Below are 20,246 nucleotides of genomic sequence, written 5' to 3'. Positions count from 1 at the left end.
ATGTATATTGAGTTTTCAACAAATGAAATATTTCATCACCAACAGTTGGTACACATGTTTGTTTACATAATACCCCTCTCATCAGCTGTTCTTAAGTAGTAAACATAACCTATGTGAGTTTGTCAATTGTACGCACGTGGTTGCTATTGGAATTATCGTGTGAAGTTGATTTTTGAATTAATTTAAGTGCTGATCTGAAATACCTCGAAAGTGTGTGAATTCTGTCGATAGCTTTTGCTATATATGTGGTGAAATAACATTTAAGGCTCAGAAACGTAAAATGACACCTATCATTAAGACAGCCTATGAACATTATTTTGGTGTGAAAGTTGGGGACCAAGATAAATCATGGGCTCCTCATATATGTTGTAATTCTTGTTCCGTCATATTGCGAGAGTGGCTGAAAAATAAAAACCGGGCAATGGCTTTTGCAGTACCTATGGTTTGGCGTGAGCCTACCAATCATACAGACGACTGTTATTTCTGCTTAACTCCTCCCATTAAGCAAGGTTCATCTATGAAGAAAAGAGGAACGGTTAAATACCCTAATCTCCCATCTGCTCTTCGGCCTGTACCACACTTAGACAATTTGCCAGTCCCTTCTCCACCCCCAAAACTATGAAATTTTAGAGGAAGGTGATGAAGATTGTTTAGAAGGAGCAACCCATCCTTCTACATCCTATGACCCTGATTTTGAGGTAAGCGATAGGTCTAGTGATCCGCACAGAATTAGTCAAGCAGAGTTGAGTGACCTTATAAGAGATCTTCGCTTGTCTAAGGAAAAGGCTGAGCTGTTAGGGTCAAGACTGCAACAGTGGAATCTTCTAAAACATGATGTGAAAATATCTCAGTACAGACAGCGTCAAAAAGATTTGTTTCCTTTTTTTGAGAAAAAAGAAAACCTCGTAGTTTGTTCTGATGTTAATGGTTTGATGGACTGCTTGAATTTGGATCACACTCCATCTGAATGGAGACTGTTTATAGACTCTTCAAAACTAAGCTTAAAAGCTGTACTTCTGCATAATGGAAATCAGCTACCCTCTATTCCTATAGGTCATGCAGTTCACATGAAGGAAACGTATATAAATATGAAAACACTTCTCCAATCAATCAAATATGAACAACACAAGTGGCACATCTGTGGTGATCTGAAAGTCATTGCTATACTCCTAGGAATGCAATTAGGGTTCACCAAGTACTGTTGTTTTTTGTGTCTGTGGGACAGTCGGGATAGAAAATCTCACTATAAAAAAATGAATTGGCCTACACGAGACCTGAACCCTAATGAGAAAAATGTAGTTTACGAGCCTCTTGTAAATCCTAAGGATGTTCTCCTTCCCCCATTACATATTAAGTTGGGACTAATGAAAAACTTTGTGAAGGCCATGGACCAGGAAGGACAAGCTTTTAAGTATTTGAGAGCAAAGTTTCCCAGGTTGAGTGATGCTAAAGTCAAGGAAGGCATCTTTATTGGGCCTCAAATCCGTGAAATCGTAAATGATCCTGCTTTTGACATGATTTTAACAGGAAATGAAAAAAGAGCCTGGGAAGCCTTTAAGGGGGTTGTACATGGGTTTTTAGGTAACAAAAGAGATGATAACTTCACAGCATTGGTTAAAGAGCTTCTTCAAGCTTACCACCAACTTGGATGCAACATGTCCTTAAAAATTCATTTTCTTCACTCTCATCTTAATTTCTTCCCACAAAACTGTGGAGCTGTGAGTGACGAACATGGAGAAAGATTCCATCAAGACATTGCCTTAATGGAACAGAGATATCAGGGCCGTTGGAATGAAGCAATGCTTGCAGACTACTGCTGGTCTGTGTGTAGGGATGCTCCAGAAGTGTTTTATAAAAGACAAGCTAAACGACAGCGATCTTACAATGAATCGGATGGACTTAATTGAAATTTGGTGGTACAAACTTCTTTTATTTGTCAAAACACTAAGAATAATGTTTTTTTTTTATTAATTTTGTACTTAAAATATTCTAAACGAAACATAACAATATTGTTTTATGTACTTTCACGTATAGTATAACTACTCTTTAAGATTAAGTACTGTGTATCTCAAAAACCAGAGCTAATAAAAATTTTTCATTGTTATTTTCGTTTTTATCACCCCAAAATTAGTAGGAATTGACTAATTTAGTGTAGGAAACATTCAAAAAATATTTTTTTGTTGTGTTGTGTTTCCAAACAAATTTAATCTTCATGTTAATGTACAGGCGACAAGTACGATCTTCCGGAATTGGATAAAATCAGATTCTAGACGGAAATATTTGAACTGAAGAGGCCGGAAATTTTGTTATTATCCTGCGGAATATTATTCCAAAAGAAAGTTGAAATTTATGTTGATATTTCTGTTCATCATGCACATTCGGCATTTTCGATGGAGAAATGATAAATATGATTTCAGATTTATATTCCTTTTCACGCTTCGGAAATTGCGTAAAGTCAACAAAGTGAAGAAGATTCGCTCAGATATTCTGCGTAGGAGGAATCTTCGACTAACAATGAATAAAAAAGGATAACAGCATATTGAAAATTTGATTAGAGGAATTCGAAGATATAACTCTCGATATTTATTATGGAGATACCAATACATTATTATTCCTGCAGATATTGCAGATGTACATAATTATTCCTGCAGATATTGATTGCTATCCAAATCAATATAAGATTCAGATGAATGTTCCAATATAACAATAGTGTTGATGAGTTTCTTGAATTTTCGAATTGAAATTGATGAAAAGCTATTGCTCATTCGAATTGAAAGCGGTATACTACCTGGGCCGGAAAGCCTCGGGACTAATACGTGGATGGCGCAAGTCTTATTGCAATAACCAATTTTTCAATTAGTACTAACATTCAAAAGACATCTCTTGAAATTTCATGATATTCTACTTATAAGTTTGTGAGTGTGCTAAGAGTGACACTACTTCTGTTACTTTCAAAACAATGGATCGAAAACAATTTCGTGCTTTGATTTTACACTGCTTCTTGATGGGGAAAAATACCGTTCAAACGAAGCAATGGTTTGAAAAAGTGTTATGAGGACTCCGCTCCATGAGAAACAACAATTGAACGTTGGTTTGCTGACTTTAAACGTGATCGTAGAGACACGGATGATGCAAAACGCAGGGGACGTCTGAATGAGTCTAAATTTCGACTTCAGTCTTGAAATTACGACTTGAAATTATGACTTTGAATTCGAAATTTCGACTTAGTTATTGAAATTACGACTTTTTACTTAAAAATTGGACCTTAAACTCAAAATTACATCTCTTTACACTCGCAATTTCGATCTGAATCTCGAAATTATAACGATAAACTCGGAATTTAGACTTTAATTTTTGAAGTTACGAATCCAAATGCGACTTTAATCTCGAAATTACGACTTCAATCTTGAAATTACCACTTTTGACTTGAAATTTATACTTTAAACACGAAATTACGTCTTGACACTCGAAATTTTGACTTGAATTTTGAAGTTACGACTTCAGTCTCGAAATTAGGACTTTATTTTCAAAATTTCAACTTCAATGTCGAAATTACGACTTTCTACTCGGAATTTGGAGTTTGAACACGGAATTACGTCTTTACACTCGAATTTTTGACTCAAATTTTGGAGTTGCGACTTCGCTTTCGAAATTATGACTTCAGTCTAGAAATTATGACTTTGTATTTGAAATTTCGACTTCGATATCGAAATTACGACTTTCTATTCGAAAATTGGACCTTAAAATCAAAACTACGTCTTTATACTTGAAATTTAGATCTGAATCTCGAAATTACAACATTAAACTTGAAATTTTGACATTAATTTCTGAATTTACGAATCCAAATGCGACTTTAATCTCGAAATTACGACTTCAATCCTGAAATTACCACTTTCGACTCGAAATTACGTCTTGACACTCGAAATTTTGACTTAAATTTTGAAGTTATGACTTCAGTCTCGAAATTAGGACTTTATTTTCAAAATTTCAACTTCAATGTCGAAATTACGACTTTCTACTCGGAATTTGGAGTTTGAACACGGAATTACGTTTTTACACTCGAATTTTTGACTCAAATTTTGGAGTTACGACTTCGCTTTTGAAATTATGACTTCAGTTTCGAAATTATGACTTTGAATTTGAAATTTCGACTTCGATATCGAAATTACGACTTTCTACTCGAAAAGTTTACCTTAAAATCAAAACTACGTCTTCACACTTCAAATTTAGATTTGAATCTCGAAATTACACCATTAAACTTCAAATTTTGACTTTAATTTCTGAAGTTACGAATCCAAATGCGACTTTAATCTCGAAATTACGACTTCAATCCTGAAATTACCACTTTCGACTCGAAATTACGTCTTGACACTCAAAATTTTGACTTAAATTTGGAAGTTACGACTTCAGTCTCGAAATTATGACCTTATTTTAAAAATGTTGACTTCGATGTCGAAATTACGACTTTCTACTCGGAATTTGGAGTTTGAACACAAAATTACGTCTTTACACCCGAAATTTCGATCTGAATCTCGAAATTACAACAATAAACTCGGAATTTTGACTTTCATTTTTGACGTTACGAATCCAAATGCGACTTTAATCTCGAAATAACGACTTCAATCCTGAAATTACCACTGTCGACTTGAAATTTATAGGTACTTTAAACTTGAAATTACGTCTTGACACTCGAAATTTTGACTCAAATTTCGAAGTTACGACTTCAGTCTCGAAATTATGACCTTATTTTAAAAATGTTGACTTCGATGTCGAAATTACGACTTTCTACTCGGAATTTGGAGTTTGAACACAAAATTACGTCTTTACACCCGAAATTTCGATCTGAATCTCGAAATTACAACAATAAACTCGGAATTTTGACTTTCATTTTTGACGTTACGAATCCAAATGCGACTTTAGTCTCGAAATTACGACTTCAATGCTGAAATTACCACTGTCGACTTGAAATTTATAGGTACTTTAAACTTGAAATTACGTCTTGACACTCGAAATTTTGACTCAAATTTCGAAGTTACGACTTCAGTCTCGAAATTATGACCTTATTTTAAAAATGTTGACTTCGATGTCGAAATTACGACTTTCTACTCGGAATTTGGAGTTTGAACACAAAATTACGTCTTTACACCCGAAATTTCGATCTGAATCTCGAAATTACAACAATAAACTCGGAATTTTGACTTTCATTTTTGACGTTACGAATCCAAATGCGACTTTAATCTCGAAAAACGACTTCAATCCTGAAATTACCACTTTCGACTTGGAATTCATACTTTTAACTCGAAATTACGTCTTGACACTTGAAATTTTGACTTGAATTCCGAAGTTACGACTTCAGTCTCGAAATTATGACTTTATTTTCAAAATTTTGACTTCAATGTCGAAATTATGACTTTCTACTCGAAAATTAGACCTCAAACTCAAAATTACGCCTTTACACTCGAAATTTCGATCTGAATCTCGAAATTACAACAATAAACTCGGAATTTTGACTTTCATTTTTGAAGTTACGAATCCAAATGCGACTTTAGTCTCGAAATTACGACTTCAATGCTGAAATTACCACTGTCGACTTGAAATTTATAGGTACTTTAAACTTGAAATTACGTCTTGACACTCGAAATTTTGACTCAAATTTCGAAGTTACGACTTCAGTCTCGAAATTATGACTTTATATCCAAAATTTTGACTTCAATGTCGAAATTGCAACTTTCTACTCGGAATTTGGAGTTTGAACTCGAAATTACATCTTAATACTCGAATTTTTTACTCAAATTTTGAAGTTACGACTTCGGTCTCGAAATTAGGACTTCAGTCTCGAAATTATGACTTTGAATTCGAGATTTCGACTTCAATATCGAAATTGCATTTATGAGATACCTTGTTCTTGTGGTAAAATTTATATTGGTCAAACTTCGAGACCATTTAAAGTGAGTGAGAATGAACATCAGATCACATCAAAAATAGACAATTTACAGGATCTACATTATGTTGTGTTGTGGGTTCGAATTCTGCCTCGACCAGATATTTTTCTCGAGAGAATTTATCTGGATGAAGCTGGGATGATTCTGCAACCGTGTTAGGAATCACACGTTAAATCGAGCGCGTCAGATTTTCTAAGGGGGTGTTAAGGGCAACAAAACAAAAGCTGTCATTCAATAATCTGACGATTTCGATTTGACGCAAACTCGCCATTTTGAAATACTCAAGCGCGTCAGATTGAGATATATATGGTTCATCTTCATGTTTCAGACGTGCTGTCTCATAATCTGACGATCATCTAGAGGGATTCGCTTAATCTGACAAAAACAATATTTAAAAAAATATTTTTAATTATTTGAACTAAATTAATTGAGAAGCTCGGGAAATAGCATGCAAATAAATGAGTGTATGTTTTCAAGTAGAATACATGTATTTATAAGAAAATAATTTTAAAAAATGCTCAAAAAAATTTAATTTTTCATAATCAATTGATTAGTCAATGAAGAAAAGAGAAATGAAGCTTTCTATGTTTTTTACCGCTTTTATTTGTGACTAACGGTACTACAGTTTCGTCCTATAGGGACATTTTCAAACTTATATATTGTATAAGTTTGAAAAATGTCCTTATAAGACGAAACTGCAGTAACATTAGTAACAAATAAAAGTGGTAAAAACATAGAAAGTTTAATTTCTCTGTTCTTCATTATGATTTCCTACTACGTAGTAACGGCTACATCCATCAATTAATCATCATCTTCATCACTAACGAGTCTCTGTGATCAGCTGTGATGACGTCATGGCAATAGAATTCAGAGTGGGGACGGAGTGAGAGAGTAATAGATAGAGAAAAAGTGAATAGAGAATAGAGGAATAGAAACTCGGTGAGGGAAATTATAGGTATCACACAGCTGCACGCATTGAACTTCATAGACGAATTTTTGTTATTTCGGCTTGCGGAAATCGTCAGATTATATATTTTTCGTTATCCTTGAATTATTTCCTTCAAAATAAAAAATATTTGCTACGCTCGAGAATGTTGAAATCACGTTATTTTTTACAACTTTGCTGCCCTTCCCTTTCTTTACGTCACTCTCAAATTGTCAGATTACTGGAATATACATTTTTTAGCAGCACCCTACCTTAATCGGACGCGCTCGAGAATTTCTGATGATCATTTTTTTTTACTGATCTGATCCTTTATCCCTCACAGGCGGCCTTATATATAGGGCTCATATTTGGTGGAGGTACTTAACTAGGTACAAGGTATCCCCCTGCATATTAATCTGCCGCGCTTTAGTAAATCCCGAAATCCCTGCTTGGGCTCCCCTATTATTATTATTTCCTACCACAAAGTAACGGCTACATCCATCAATTTATATTAATAAAACCTTCGGAACAATATGAAAATAGGCTGAAAGCGTATCCAATTCTCCAGGTCAATTAATGGAAGTTACAATTAAAATGTGTTCGGAATTCGCAATTGAATCCGGTGCAATACGAGTACATGCAAGCTTTCAATTTCATAGACAGGAAACAAAAGAACAAATTGAAACACGCTTTTTCACTAATTGTAATATCAAAGTGCTACATACCTGAAAGCTGTGATTGGCGTTTTTTGTTGAACACTCGGCTAGGCACAGGTCGGTGAGTTCGATTTCATCGAAAATCACAGCCTGAAATTGAAGAAAATATAATAAAAAAAATGCGTCATCGTTATTATGGCGTCAAGCAAAAGTGAGTGTGGCTGGACTTTGTTTTAGATACCGATGCTTTGAAACGTTCATATCCCCCATTTACCTACACCAGAGCTCGGCAATTAGTTTTACGTGGGGTCCGGATCCTGTGGGAAAATTTTGAAGAGGTCCAGAAATGAACAACTGATAAAAATCAAGTGCTACCTATGTATCATTTTGGTATGAAATCAAATTCTGAATTATAAAACACAAGACCTAAAATTAACGTGAGAAACTACACCGACGGTCTTGAGCCAGTTTTTTATAGTTTGGTTCTCGAGATGAACAGCAAATTCGAGGTGTCTTCTAGGTGGGCGTTCGTTAATCTCGAACGATATTTGTTTTCCAAAAAATTCATCTCAACGAATGCATCATTATGCTTTCTGACAAATAAATATAAATTAAATCAGACTGCAGGGATATTGAGGTCTCACTACCGAACACAATGGTGAAATATTTCTCAAAATCAGTATCAGAAAAAATCACAACATTAGATTTACCTCAGAATCAATTTTCGTTCATACATGACTCATCATGTAGTTCTATGTATTTTATTCCTTACTGTAACTCGGAAATGGAAACTATAATAATGAGTTGGAGGTTGTGCTAACTTGACAAAAAACTCAAGTACCTTGATCGATAAATCAGTAGAGGAAGGTATTTTTCCAAACCAACAGAAAATTTCGAAAGTCGTGCCAGTTTATAAAAAAGGAGATCCCACAGCTATGGAAAATTATCGTGGCATACGTGTCCTGAGCTCTACCTCGAAAATAATGGAAAGAGCAGTTTTCAACAGAACGGTAAGTTTTTTGCCACAAAATAATTTGGTAAGTTCTTGCCAACACGGATTTAGAAAAAAAATTCAGTCGAAACAGCATCAACTGATATGATCCAATATATTTTTGATGGCATAAACAAATGATACTATATAGTTGATCTAAGCCGAGCATATGAAACAATCAACCCGAAGTATTTAAGTAAAAAGCTCTATAAAATGGGTATAAGAGAGTCAATCAATGAGTGGTTTGAATCATATGTGAGTAATCGGAAAATAGTCGTTAAAGTCAACGACAATTATACAGATCAATTTGATATGAATCTGGGGACCCCACAGGGAGGGGTGCTTGGACCACTATTATTTTTACTTTATGTTAATAAACCACCCGAAAACATGAAAGAGGGGCGAGTTTTCATGTATGCCGATGACCCAACAATCATTGTGACGTCCCCAGATCTAAATGAAATTGAAAATAAAACGAAACTAGTGATCAATTAATTCGAATGTTGGTGTAGAAACAATCATTTAATGAATAATAAAGATAAAACAACATTTATCCAGTTTTCAATTAAGTATCAGCGCCCTATCCAAATAAATTTAGGTTTCGAAACAACAGAATATACAAAATTCCTTGGAACACAACTTGATAATAAATTGTCTTTCAATAATCATATCGAATACTTGTGCACTTCTCTGAAAAAAAAAACGTATTTTGCCTTCTTAACGATGAAATCAAATTTTTTGAGACATAATCTCTTGGATATATACTATGATTTAGTGTATTCTAAGCTTAATATGAATATTACCATTTGGGGACATTCATCAGAAATAAATAGAATATTTATAATGCAAAAACGTTTCATTAGACTAATTTTTGATCTCAAATACAGAGAATTTTGTAAGACGACATTCAAAGACAAAAAAATTCACATTACTATGTATCTTAACAAAATATTAAGCTACGTTTTTGTACATTCCTATTTGCTAACAAAAAATGAGGAAATTCACTCTCATCAAACGAGACGGAGAAACGACTTCCATCAGGTAAAAATAAACCGTAAAGTAGCGTAACGCTAGTTGCGTTAACTTATTACTTTAACTTATTACCACACAGCATCAGAAGTGAAACGAATTTTCTCAAATTCAAGAAAAAAGTCAAAGACTTTTTGGTAACAAGTTGTTTTCATTCCCTGAAAGAGTATGAAAATAATATTTTTGTGCAACACGTGTATTGATGTAAGTGATATTAGGTAAAATATCTTTTGTAAAATGTGACATGTCATATATACATTCTTTTGATTAGATTTGCTCTAATTTGCACTGTAAACAGAAAACATGAAGCATCCCCGTATGTAACTTATAATATCAAATTGATGATGAAAACCCGTGATAGAGCTCATGCCAAATATCTTAAAGAAAAGACAGCAACAGCTAGACAGTACTGTGTAACTTTGCGCAACTACGTCAATGACGCAGTGAAACGTGGAAAAACAGCATATAAACAATTTGTTTTGAACAAAAATAAAAACAATTCAAAAATGACATGAAGGAATCTTGCAGATTTTCAATGACTATTTTCAAACGTGGCTGGACATTCAATAGTAAATAATAACACTCTTTCATTCTACAATAATAATGAATTGAACGCTCCTATGAACTTTTCCCTGACCGATATATGTGATGATGATATTTTGACTGCTGTCAAAGAAATGAAATCTAATGCTTTTGGTATTGACAATATAAATATCAAGATGATTTCTTTGGTGATACCACACTGTATTGATGAAGATAAACATATTTTCAACGAGTCCTTCAGATAGGGTATTTTTCCAGATGTTTGGAAGGTTGCTTATATAATTCCAATTCCGAAAAAGAATGCACCTATCACGTTCAGTGACCTACGCCCTATCAGCATTCTGCCCTCATTCTCTGAAATATTCGAGAAAAATGTTTCCCGTCAAATAAGAGAAAATCGAATACTTCCGTACGAGCAGTCTGGGTTCCGCAAAAAACACGGAACATAGACTGTAAAGCTTTCGATTTAATTAATTTAGATTTACTCATCAACAAGCTCAAGTTTATAGGATTCGATGACATTTCTCTTAAATGGATGACCAGCTATCTCACAGGCCGATCACAGAGGGTCAAACTGGATGATTACTCATGGTCATCCCTAAAAGAAACAAACACAGTTATACTGCAGGGAAGTATTCTAGGACCCTTGATGTTTTCAGTGTTTATTATTGATTACCCCACTTTCTTATCACATTGTCAAGTACATCTATACGCAGATGATATACAGTTATATTTGTCTTCTCATAACACCGATACAGAAAGTTGCGTGGCCAATATAAATACAGATTTGCACAAAACATCCCTATACTCGGAGAATCATGGACTGAAAATCAATCCAAATAAAACTTTAGCCTTATGCAAAGGGTCTCAAAGACAAAAAGTAGAAACTCAGTGTAACTTTAGGCTTACTCTCGATAACGCAGACATTGACTGTGTAGACAGTGCTAAAAATCTTGGTGTAACCATAGATAGCTCTTTGTCTTTCCACGAACATGTGACAAAAATTTTCAAAGAAGAAAGGTTATTTAAAACTCTCATTTACCCCGATATCGATTATTGCTGTTCGGTGTATTACAATGGGCTCAACATAAGCCCATCCAAATCAACCATAGTAGCATTCACGAAGAGGACTAAAAGAAGGGGCTTGGACCTCTAAAACTTCGAGGTAAAGGAATACAAGTGTCAGGGGAGGTTAAATATCTGGGAGTAATCCTAGATTCCAAACTGACCTGGTAGCATTGATGTTCGCCAGACACACCTGGCTAAAACCAGACATACCTGGCTAAAACCAGACATGGTATATTTCTCTACATATACAAGATGGTGGCCATCTCTGGTCTGGTGGCCAAAGAAGAAGCAGGCGACTGCCATCAACAAACTAGGCAAAGAGCAAAGACTTGCATATTTGGAAATGACGGGATCAATGCCCAACATTGCATTGCATTGAATTAAAACTGAACCTTTTAATCTTCCTCTTTGAAGATGATCACTTGGTGATCGAAACACGTGTCGAGGTGTTAAAAATAACGATTTAGTGTTGGGAAAAAACTTCAGTAATATTCATTACTAAACCAAAGGTTATTCTGCAATGTGATTTCTCTCAGTAATTATGTTCTTCCATCTTCTTCACTTTTTTCTGTTTCATTAATAATCATTATTCTTGTTTAATGTTTTTTGCTTCATTCATTTCCTGTACTATTTTAATCACTTCATCATGGTTGAAAGAATATAAAATAGTCAAAGAATAGATGTGAATATATTTATTGTGAGACACATTATTTCAGGGCGACAAGGGAAGTGATACCCGCATTGTCCTCAGAGAAAGTAATATAAAACTAATAGTTCCAGGACTCCGATGGATGTTCCACTAATTGAATCCCCTTTAATTTCTCTCTTTCCTTTGAGTTGTCGAGATTCATGAAGAAGAGAGTTCTGCCGTAGCTATACCTGTATGATTTACAGTTCAAATTTAATTAAAGCGAGTGAGAAAACAAAAATTTCAGCTCGTTATAAAGTCCTCGCAGACCTGTATGAATTATAGTTCAGAACAGACCTGCTACATGCTGAATTTGTTTGGAAAATTCTTTCATGACAGGTTATGATCGTTTCTTATCATTATTGATTCATTTGGGAGCATATTCGCTGAAGCTAATTCAGATTTATCGACTTCGTTCACACTATTTCTTTCAAGACAATGATAAAATTTTATGACGTTTTTGGTATCTTTGGTAATAAATCGCTAGAAAACAAAGCGCTTCCAAGAATTGAACTCAAGTGTCAGTCACTTGAAATGTTGCATATGATTTTCTTCAAAATAGTCGCCGGAAGAAACAACTTAATTTGAAATTCCTGAAATAGGCAGAATTCGAATTGCTGTTTTTCAGAATAATCCCATATAAAGAGCGATTGATCTTCAAATGATGATGTCATTACAAATTTTGTGATGACTTCAACGGCTTTTTTAATTAAATTCTTGAGAAAATTTCATATTTAATGGTTAGATATTTGTTTATTTACAACATGCTTATAATAAAGGAGGAATGAAAATATTGAAATGGTATTAATTTACAGTTTTATTTATTGCCGATAGGTCATAGGTCTAAAAACATAAAAATGAAAAATATCAAAAAGTCATCAAAAAATAATCATCATTCATAATATACCTTTATAGTCTTCAGTGCGAAACTTGTTGTTGTTTGCCTGTGATTAAAATATCAACATTAGGAGTAATGGAACTTATCTTCACTATTAAGTTCTCTTTAACACTTATTCTGCTTCTATATTAATTTTTTATGTACAAGAGTTCACGGTGAAAAAAATTACCCAATCTAATTTCAGTATGCCGAATCATTTTTAAATGGAATTCCAGAGCGTTATTATTATTGATCGAAAACCTCCATAACTAATTCAACTGCAACATTTCCATAAACCGATCATAGAGTGAATTGTTCTGTGGAATAATCAGGAGTGATCCCTTGATTTGCTTTTGTGTAAATATGCAGAAACGCATTTGTGACGGAACTGAATACGCTCAAAGTAAATGTATACCCACATTCACTTCATGAAGCAGCTCTAATTGCCAATTGTTAGAAGTAAAGTCCGTGTTGTGGTTTGCAAGTTGCATAATAATACTCACCGTTGAGGATTATGCTAACATAACACTTGACAAAGCACATATATAACTCAATATGAGGTTTGAAATGGGTGCCGTGTTTTTTCTCTCCACAATAGGTCAAGGATCGGATGTTATGTACCAAGAGGAAATCATGCATTGAAATTTGTTTCGTGAATACGGTACTTACGGTACTTAAATAGGTTCAAACTCTTAACAGATCGTCAACACGGTTTTCGAATTAATACTGCAGTAATTTCTGCTTTGTTGTCAAAGTTACACTCATACGGCATTCGTGGCGTAGCACACGATTTCATCGTTTTTAGAAAATAGGCAACAATATGTTACAATTAGTAACCATAGTGCGAGTACTTATGATAAATGTAATTCCAGTTTGTTAAATATTTCAATGGGTGTTTCGCAAGGATCGGTATTAGGGCCTATATTGTTTCTTTAATATACAAATGATTTGGAATCACATATCAGGAATTCTTCTTTAAAAATGTATGCCGACGATACGTCTTTAATAGTATCTGACACATGGATGAAAGCTCACTTTTAGACAAATGGAAATATGCTTTGCAAACTGTTATGAACTGGTGCGGAGCTAATTCTCTCTATTTCAATGCTAACAAAACACAATTGGTTAGATTTCATAATCGACAATTTAAAATTAAGAACATGTCAATACGACCTATGGTATCAGCTTGATGGCGCACCAATACATCATACGGTTGCTATAAAACAGTCCCTTCAACAAAATGTTCAGAGGCAAAGTAATTGGACGTAACTGAGAACATTATTGACCACCTAGATCACCCGACTTGACGCCTTTAGACATTTCTTGTGGGGTTACCTGAAACAAAAAGTGTACCGAAGTAGACCATTTACTGACATACAACCAACATCTGGAAAATACCATTCGCGAGTGCTGTGCAAATATAAATCCCCGATTTATTAAAAATGCAGTTACAGATGTCAGAAAGAGAACCATAATTTGTATTGAACGTGGAGGACGACATACTGAAATGTAGGTTATGAGAGTTTGACAACCTCATGTAGATCAATAAGTAATTTTTTGTACCAATTTGTATTTCCTATAATATTATTGTTGTTTAAAATTTATAATAATAATAATAATAGTTCTATCGAAATTATTTGCATTTTTTTAGTTGCCTCCGCTTTTTCGAAATCAAAGGTTTGTTTAAGAAAATAGCCAAGTGATTGGAACTTTGCACCAGTCATGTTGAAATTTTTATAGCAAATTTTTAATTTTTCTTTAAAAATGTCCGTATGAGTGAAAATGTATCAGAAAAGTTAAACTCCATGATGAGTTTGTTATGTATACATGAATTGATGACAATTAACCGAACTTGTTTTTTAAAATAAAGGGGATAAAATTTGGCATATGGATATAAAATTGCCGTAGGCACAACTTTTGCAAGTAACATTTTGTTAAATTCGATCTAGAAATGCACTTTTTCAATTTTTTTCAAAAAAAAGTTGAATTTGACACTGAACGTCAGTGGGTCGCAGTTGGCCGCATCATTTTAAGTTGAATTCAAAGCACAAACAATTGCCGAAGTTAAACTTCATTGAAACTTTTCGAAAACAAATTTGGGATCAATGTGTTTTCAAACCATTCCTCAAAAATATTAGCTTTCATGTCTGCAAGTGTGCCCGTTACAAAATTGTAGGTCTACTCTTTCAGTTGTATTGCCAATTGCATACGCAGGAAATTTTTTGTGAATATTTCTGCACTGACGCCTGTCGGATACAATCCAACGCCTTTCGTGGTATTAGCCAGTGGAGTAGTTGTTTTCTGATAGGCGTCAGTCCATTCAACCTACTATGTAGGTATATCCGAGACGGGCTTGAATATTTAAAGTTCATTTCTTTAGATTTGTTTAATGCCTATCTTGAAGCATATCCCACTGACTAATAAGGAATATAATACTCCTGCTTGAATGATCGAAAAGTTTGGCCAAAATTTGTTCTCGTTGAGAACGAACTTTGAGTGATTTTGGATCATTGCAAAAACCACTTGTGTTATTGAGAGGACATAACACTAGTCAAAATACGCCCTCTGATGGTTTTGTGTAATGCATAAACGTACAAACAATACATAAATAATGGAATATCCCCCATAAAGGCTTTGCGTACGTACAAATACGTCATTCCCATCGATTGGGGATTACAATAAAGCAGATTTCAGTACCAATCTAGGTCGATGAAGGAATTATGCGATTATTTTGATGATGATGAAATATTGGGAGATACATCATAAAAAACAAATATTTCTTTCACATCCTTTTGGATTTATTTAGGTTATTACAGTTTCTCTTTTTCAAAATTGAGTCTGTACCGAGGGTTGCTTTCACCCTGGGGGTGAATCTAACCCCAGGGTTCAAATTATGTTTTTTTCACACCAGCTATCGCATCCCTACGAACGCAACCCTCAGAAGTCGAAACTTGTGCGAGCTAAGGACTAACGAGGTCTTATCTTTCAACGTGTGATTCCTAACACGTTAAAAGGTGAAAAATGTTTCGTTGAAAATGCACCCGGAAACGAATAGACTAATTCTAAGCAACTTTTGTTGAAGTTTTATCTGAACATATTTTTCAGTCGATCACGGATCTTGAGAATCAAAGGAGTCTATTTGGAGGAGTGTCGAACAACAGTATTGAATTTTCTTGATGGCTTTCGGAAATAGGAAAGGTTAGGTCTGATGTGAGTGGGTCTATTCGACCCTCCACCGCAACCCGCAAGGATTTATTGTGGCTCACACCTATTCACTCTCGGCCAAATAAACCCAGCTTTTTAACGAAGCCGATTAGTTTGTATGGTGAATGGTCTTTCAGGTCAGATGGTTAGAGTACGGCTCTGCCGAACTCCAAGAACCTGATTTGATACCCAGCAGGGCAGGCACAAAGTATATGCTCTCATCATTTTCCAAACAGAAGCGACACACACTGTCCAAGTATCTGCATATGATGATTCCAATGACAGTGACCTGTTAGACATCGTAGTTCATCCCTACTGTAGTCCAACAACTGTTTGGTATCAAGCTTCGAAGGGTGAATAAAAGCTTTGGAGTGAGCCGATCCTGGAAGATTCTGCCAGAGGTCCATAAATCATCTTGTCATCCAGCTGTTCAATGCTTGTTTGGCAAAGCCTGAGGCGATGACAATGATAGGTTCTGGTCCGATGAAGCTGCTTGCAGCACCCTCCTTTGCAAGGGAGTCAGCAGCTCCATTGCCTTCCAGGCCAGTATGGCCAGGAATCCAGACCAGAGACGATCTGTTAAGTCTTCCTATCGAGGAGAGTCGTTTTTGTCAGTTTGCTACTAATTAAGACTTTGGTCGATAGGAGCCAAGAGCTACCAACGCCGCTTGACTGTCCGATAATATTTTTATTGACTTGTGTGTGAGTTTGGATTTATCCAATCTCTCCGCACACAATTCAATAGCGTAAATTTCTGCTCAACATACAGTCGCATAAGTTCCCAGGCAGAGAGATATCTCTGTCCTTGGTCTGCGACTTAAAACACCTGCATCAGAACCGGAAGGTGTTTTTGATCCATCTGTGAACCAACAACTATCTGCTCTTGATATTTTCTTCTCCCGGAGGATCCAGTCGTCTCTACTCGGGAATAGTACTTCATAAGGTAGTTCGTAGTTGACAGTTGGAGGCATAAAGTCAGAGGTCATTTCCAGAATGCTATGACTTCCAGCGTCAACCAGCAGTCTATTACTGCTGATTTGGGCTATTGGCAATGTGCACAAGTCTGTATGCAGTCAATCTAGCCTCTCTCTCCAGAAAAATATGAAGAGGAGGTAGATCTAGAAGGATCTCCATGGCCGCTGAAGGTGTGGTACTGATGGCACCATTGATAGTCAGATGAGCCTGTCTTTGTGAGCTAGAGAGCTTCGCTTGGGCCGTTATCTGTGAAGCCTCAGGCCACCAGGCAATTGCACCATAAGTGATCATTGGTCTGACAATCATCACATGAATCCAATGGATTTGTTTGGGACCTAAACCCCGAGTTTTACCACAAATCCTTCGACAGGTCCGTAGAGATAGTCTGGCTTTCTGTAAAACATTTCCCCAGTGAGCGTTCCAGGTGAGTTTTTTATCAAGGACAATGCCAAGATATTTCACCACACTTGCTGCAAACCCACTGGGTGCCAGACTATCTCTATACAATTTTGTGGGAATTGGTAAAATTTCGGTAATGTGATTTCGGAAATAGGATTTCGAATGGTTTACTGCACTTCCTCATTACTCCCTCGAGTAGAATATTCCATATCCTCAACACCCTGATTTCTTTGTTCAGTGGCAATTCATGTTCAACAGTAAAAATTGAGTATGTTCATTCATCAATTTCCAGAGTAGGGATACGAAACTCTGCAATACTCTCAAGTAAACCGTTTTCCTTGTTTTATTGATATTCTTGAAGTGCCTCCTATTCGGGTGTAACCGAGTTGGTCTACAGTGACAAGTGTTGAAAAGGGAAACAGTCTTTCTAGAAACTTCTGAAAATGAGTAGTTATCTAACCGCTAAACTGGATATAGTCCATCGGATTCTCTCAACCTTTAGGTGTAAGGGTGACGTAGATACGTGAAGAGTTGTTAAGAAGGCTTAAATGTACCCCCGAGAAAAATGGAATGACGTGAGTTCTTGTGCACCCTTGTTAGTTCTTGTAGAGGATATCGTCAATGACCAGAAGGGTGTTGTCGTCGACGAAGACAAGTATCAGAAGGGTCATAATGCACCCTGAGGTTTGAGAGAAACCAATGCAATGATGTAACTTCTTGAGCAACCGTTGGTTTCGATTGTCAATGTCAAGGGGTTGAAAAAGAAGAAGTGCCAAAACGGCCTTGATATAATAGGTAACTCGTTCAGGAAGTGTTATGTGTAGAAAGGGTATTTTGCCAAAAGGGAGTGAGTGGTTTAAGCCTCGCCCACATGATATTCTTTGTGATGCATGTGGTGGTTTATTGGACAGAGAATTGACCTTGGGGTCCCACTTCATTTACACAATTGCTAACACATTTCAACAACGAATTATTATTTGGGTAATTATACAAAACAAATTTCTAGTAGAGTTAAGTATTCTTTCAGAATAGTATTTGCGTATTTATAAAAAGCTTCTGTAGTTCGCCACCAAAAATCTTTGTAAGTTATGAATGGTTTATGGAATTGTTCAATACTGTGAGGTCCACATACCAATCGGCTTTTAAATGGAACAATGGGATAAAACCTAAAGTTTTCCGAAAAATCATTGGAAACTCATCACTCACAATTTTCCCACGCTAACTCTGGAACAGACTGGATTAAAAATAAAAACAATCGATCACGGAGCGGTGTCAAAGATGAGATGTTGTTTCCACATCCGCATTACTCATCTCGAATTTGATTCGTTTTCCACCAGGAGCGGAAAACCAATTATGATTGATTAAGCTTTGCACTTCAGACCCTACCTCACGGTTTGCAAGACTCGAAGATTGAACGTTGAACTTATGAAGTTTCGTTTATGGATGATGTTCGCATCAGTGGTGATGGATAGATCAAAACATCTTCAATGTCTGGTGGATTTCTAATCGATACATCAGACTTGCTCAATACCACAAGAATGAATGCTTTTCTCTGTGGCACATGTTACGGAAAAACTTCGAAAGAGCTACGCGTCGTTGAAGTTGGTATATCAACAGATAATGTATTCAAGTTTGGAAGTGAAGAAAATGTTGAACGATACTATTAATTGTCCCATTTCAATCACTGTGACATTGTGTATAGTTTATGTATAGATTGTAGTGACATACGTCGAATTCAAAAAGTTCAGAATTGTTGTCTTTGAATGGTGTATCAGGAGGGGAGAAATAATTTCCCATGAGCTGAAAGTCGCGGGATGGTTGAGTATGTATAACAGACGCAAATTACACGCTCTCACTTTTTACTATGGAATACTGGAATTGAAAAATCCTGAATATTTATATAGTAAAGTTATATATAGGACAGATGTGCATAATGCCAATCTTCGGAGAAGAAATATGATCCATATTCCTGCACACAATAAAGACATTTATAAAAGATCATTCACCTAGCAGATATCCCTTCACGGTAATCTCCTGGATGTTCACGATTCCTCTACAGTCTACATCAATTCATACTTTCAAAAAAAAAAAATCCAAAAAACTTCTGTTTGAGAAACAATGAAACAAGATTTTTTTTAGAATATTTCCTTAATTATTTTTGAGTTCTGTTTATATCCTGGTGTAACTATAGGTAGAATGTTCATTTATTTTCGTTGTGGCTTATGTGGAAGAATTGGTTTTAAGGCCTAGCATTTACCTCTTTGTGATCTGAAGAATATTTTATGTTGTGGTAAATAATAAATCATAATTATTATTTTCTCAACCGTAGTATGCGCTGGTCAGCCCCTATCCCCCGAAGCCCCGATACATTCGGGAGGGCGCGCCAGCATTATCAACCAACGACCACTCCTCACACCGTGAGGTAAGTGATCATTGGGTCCGAGAATCATTTGCCCTGAGCAAGCGCAGTGAGTCAAGAATTCTATTATTATTATTGTTATTATTTTTACCGAAGCATGCGCTGGTCAGGCCCTATCCCCCGAAGCCCCGATACGTTCGGGAGGGCGTGCCAGCGTTATCAACCAACGACCACTCCCCACACCGTGGGGTAAGTGCTCAGTGAATCCGAGAATCATGTGCCCTGAGCAAGCGCAGTGAGCCAAGAATGACAGCCTTCTGCATCTGTCCGGCTAAGATTTCTGCCTTAGTGCGGCAAGCCGGTATGATTTTAAGATTCGAGAGTAGAGAGGCCATCATTCCACTAAAGACTCCAAAAATCAGAACAACCATCTTGACAGAGTGGTCTAGATAGAGTCTGCGGAGTTCGAAGAGAAAATCTAGATATTTTATCCGTTTTTCCTCCTCTTTTCTGAGGATATTCATCTCGCCAGGAGCTGAAAACTCCACGATAAATATCGTTTTGCTCTGGTTGTCGAGAAGGACTACATC

At 35.9% G+C, this 20,246-nt stretch overlaps 1 protein-coding gene across 1 annotated transcript in view; it reads right to left on the bottom strand.

Moving 5' to 3' along the window:
- Positions 1 to 20,246, bottom strand: part of LOC111503932 (diacylglycerol kinase eta) — a 215,583-nt gene that overhangs the window by 69,477 nt on the left and 125,860 nt on the right. The window contains 1 exon segment of the mRNA XM_074174819.1: positions 7,589 to 7,673. Coding sequence (XP_074030920.1) covers positions 7,589 to 7,673 — 85 coding nt within the window.

This window comes from Leptinotarsa decemlineata, unplaced genomic scaffold, assembly GCF_025532065.1.
Source record: "Leptinotarsa decemlineata unplaced genomic scaffold, Ldec_3_MD MMD2_tig00000882_RagTag_RagTag, whole genome shotgun sequence".
NCBI classification, from domain to species: Eukaryota; Metazoa; Arthropoda; class Insecta; order Coleoptera; family Chrysomelidae; genus Leptinotarsa; species Leptinotarsa decemlineata.
The sequence above is the reverse complement of the archived record's forward strand: the minus strand, read 5'-3'. Positions and strand labels throughout refer to the sequence as shown.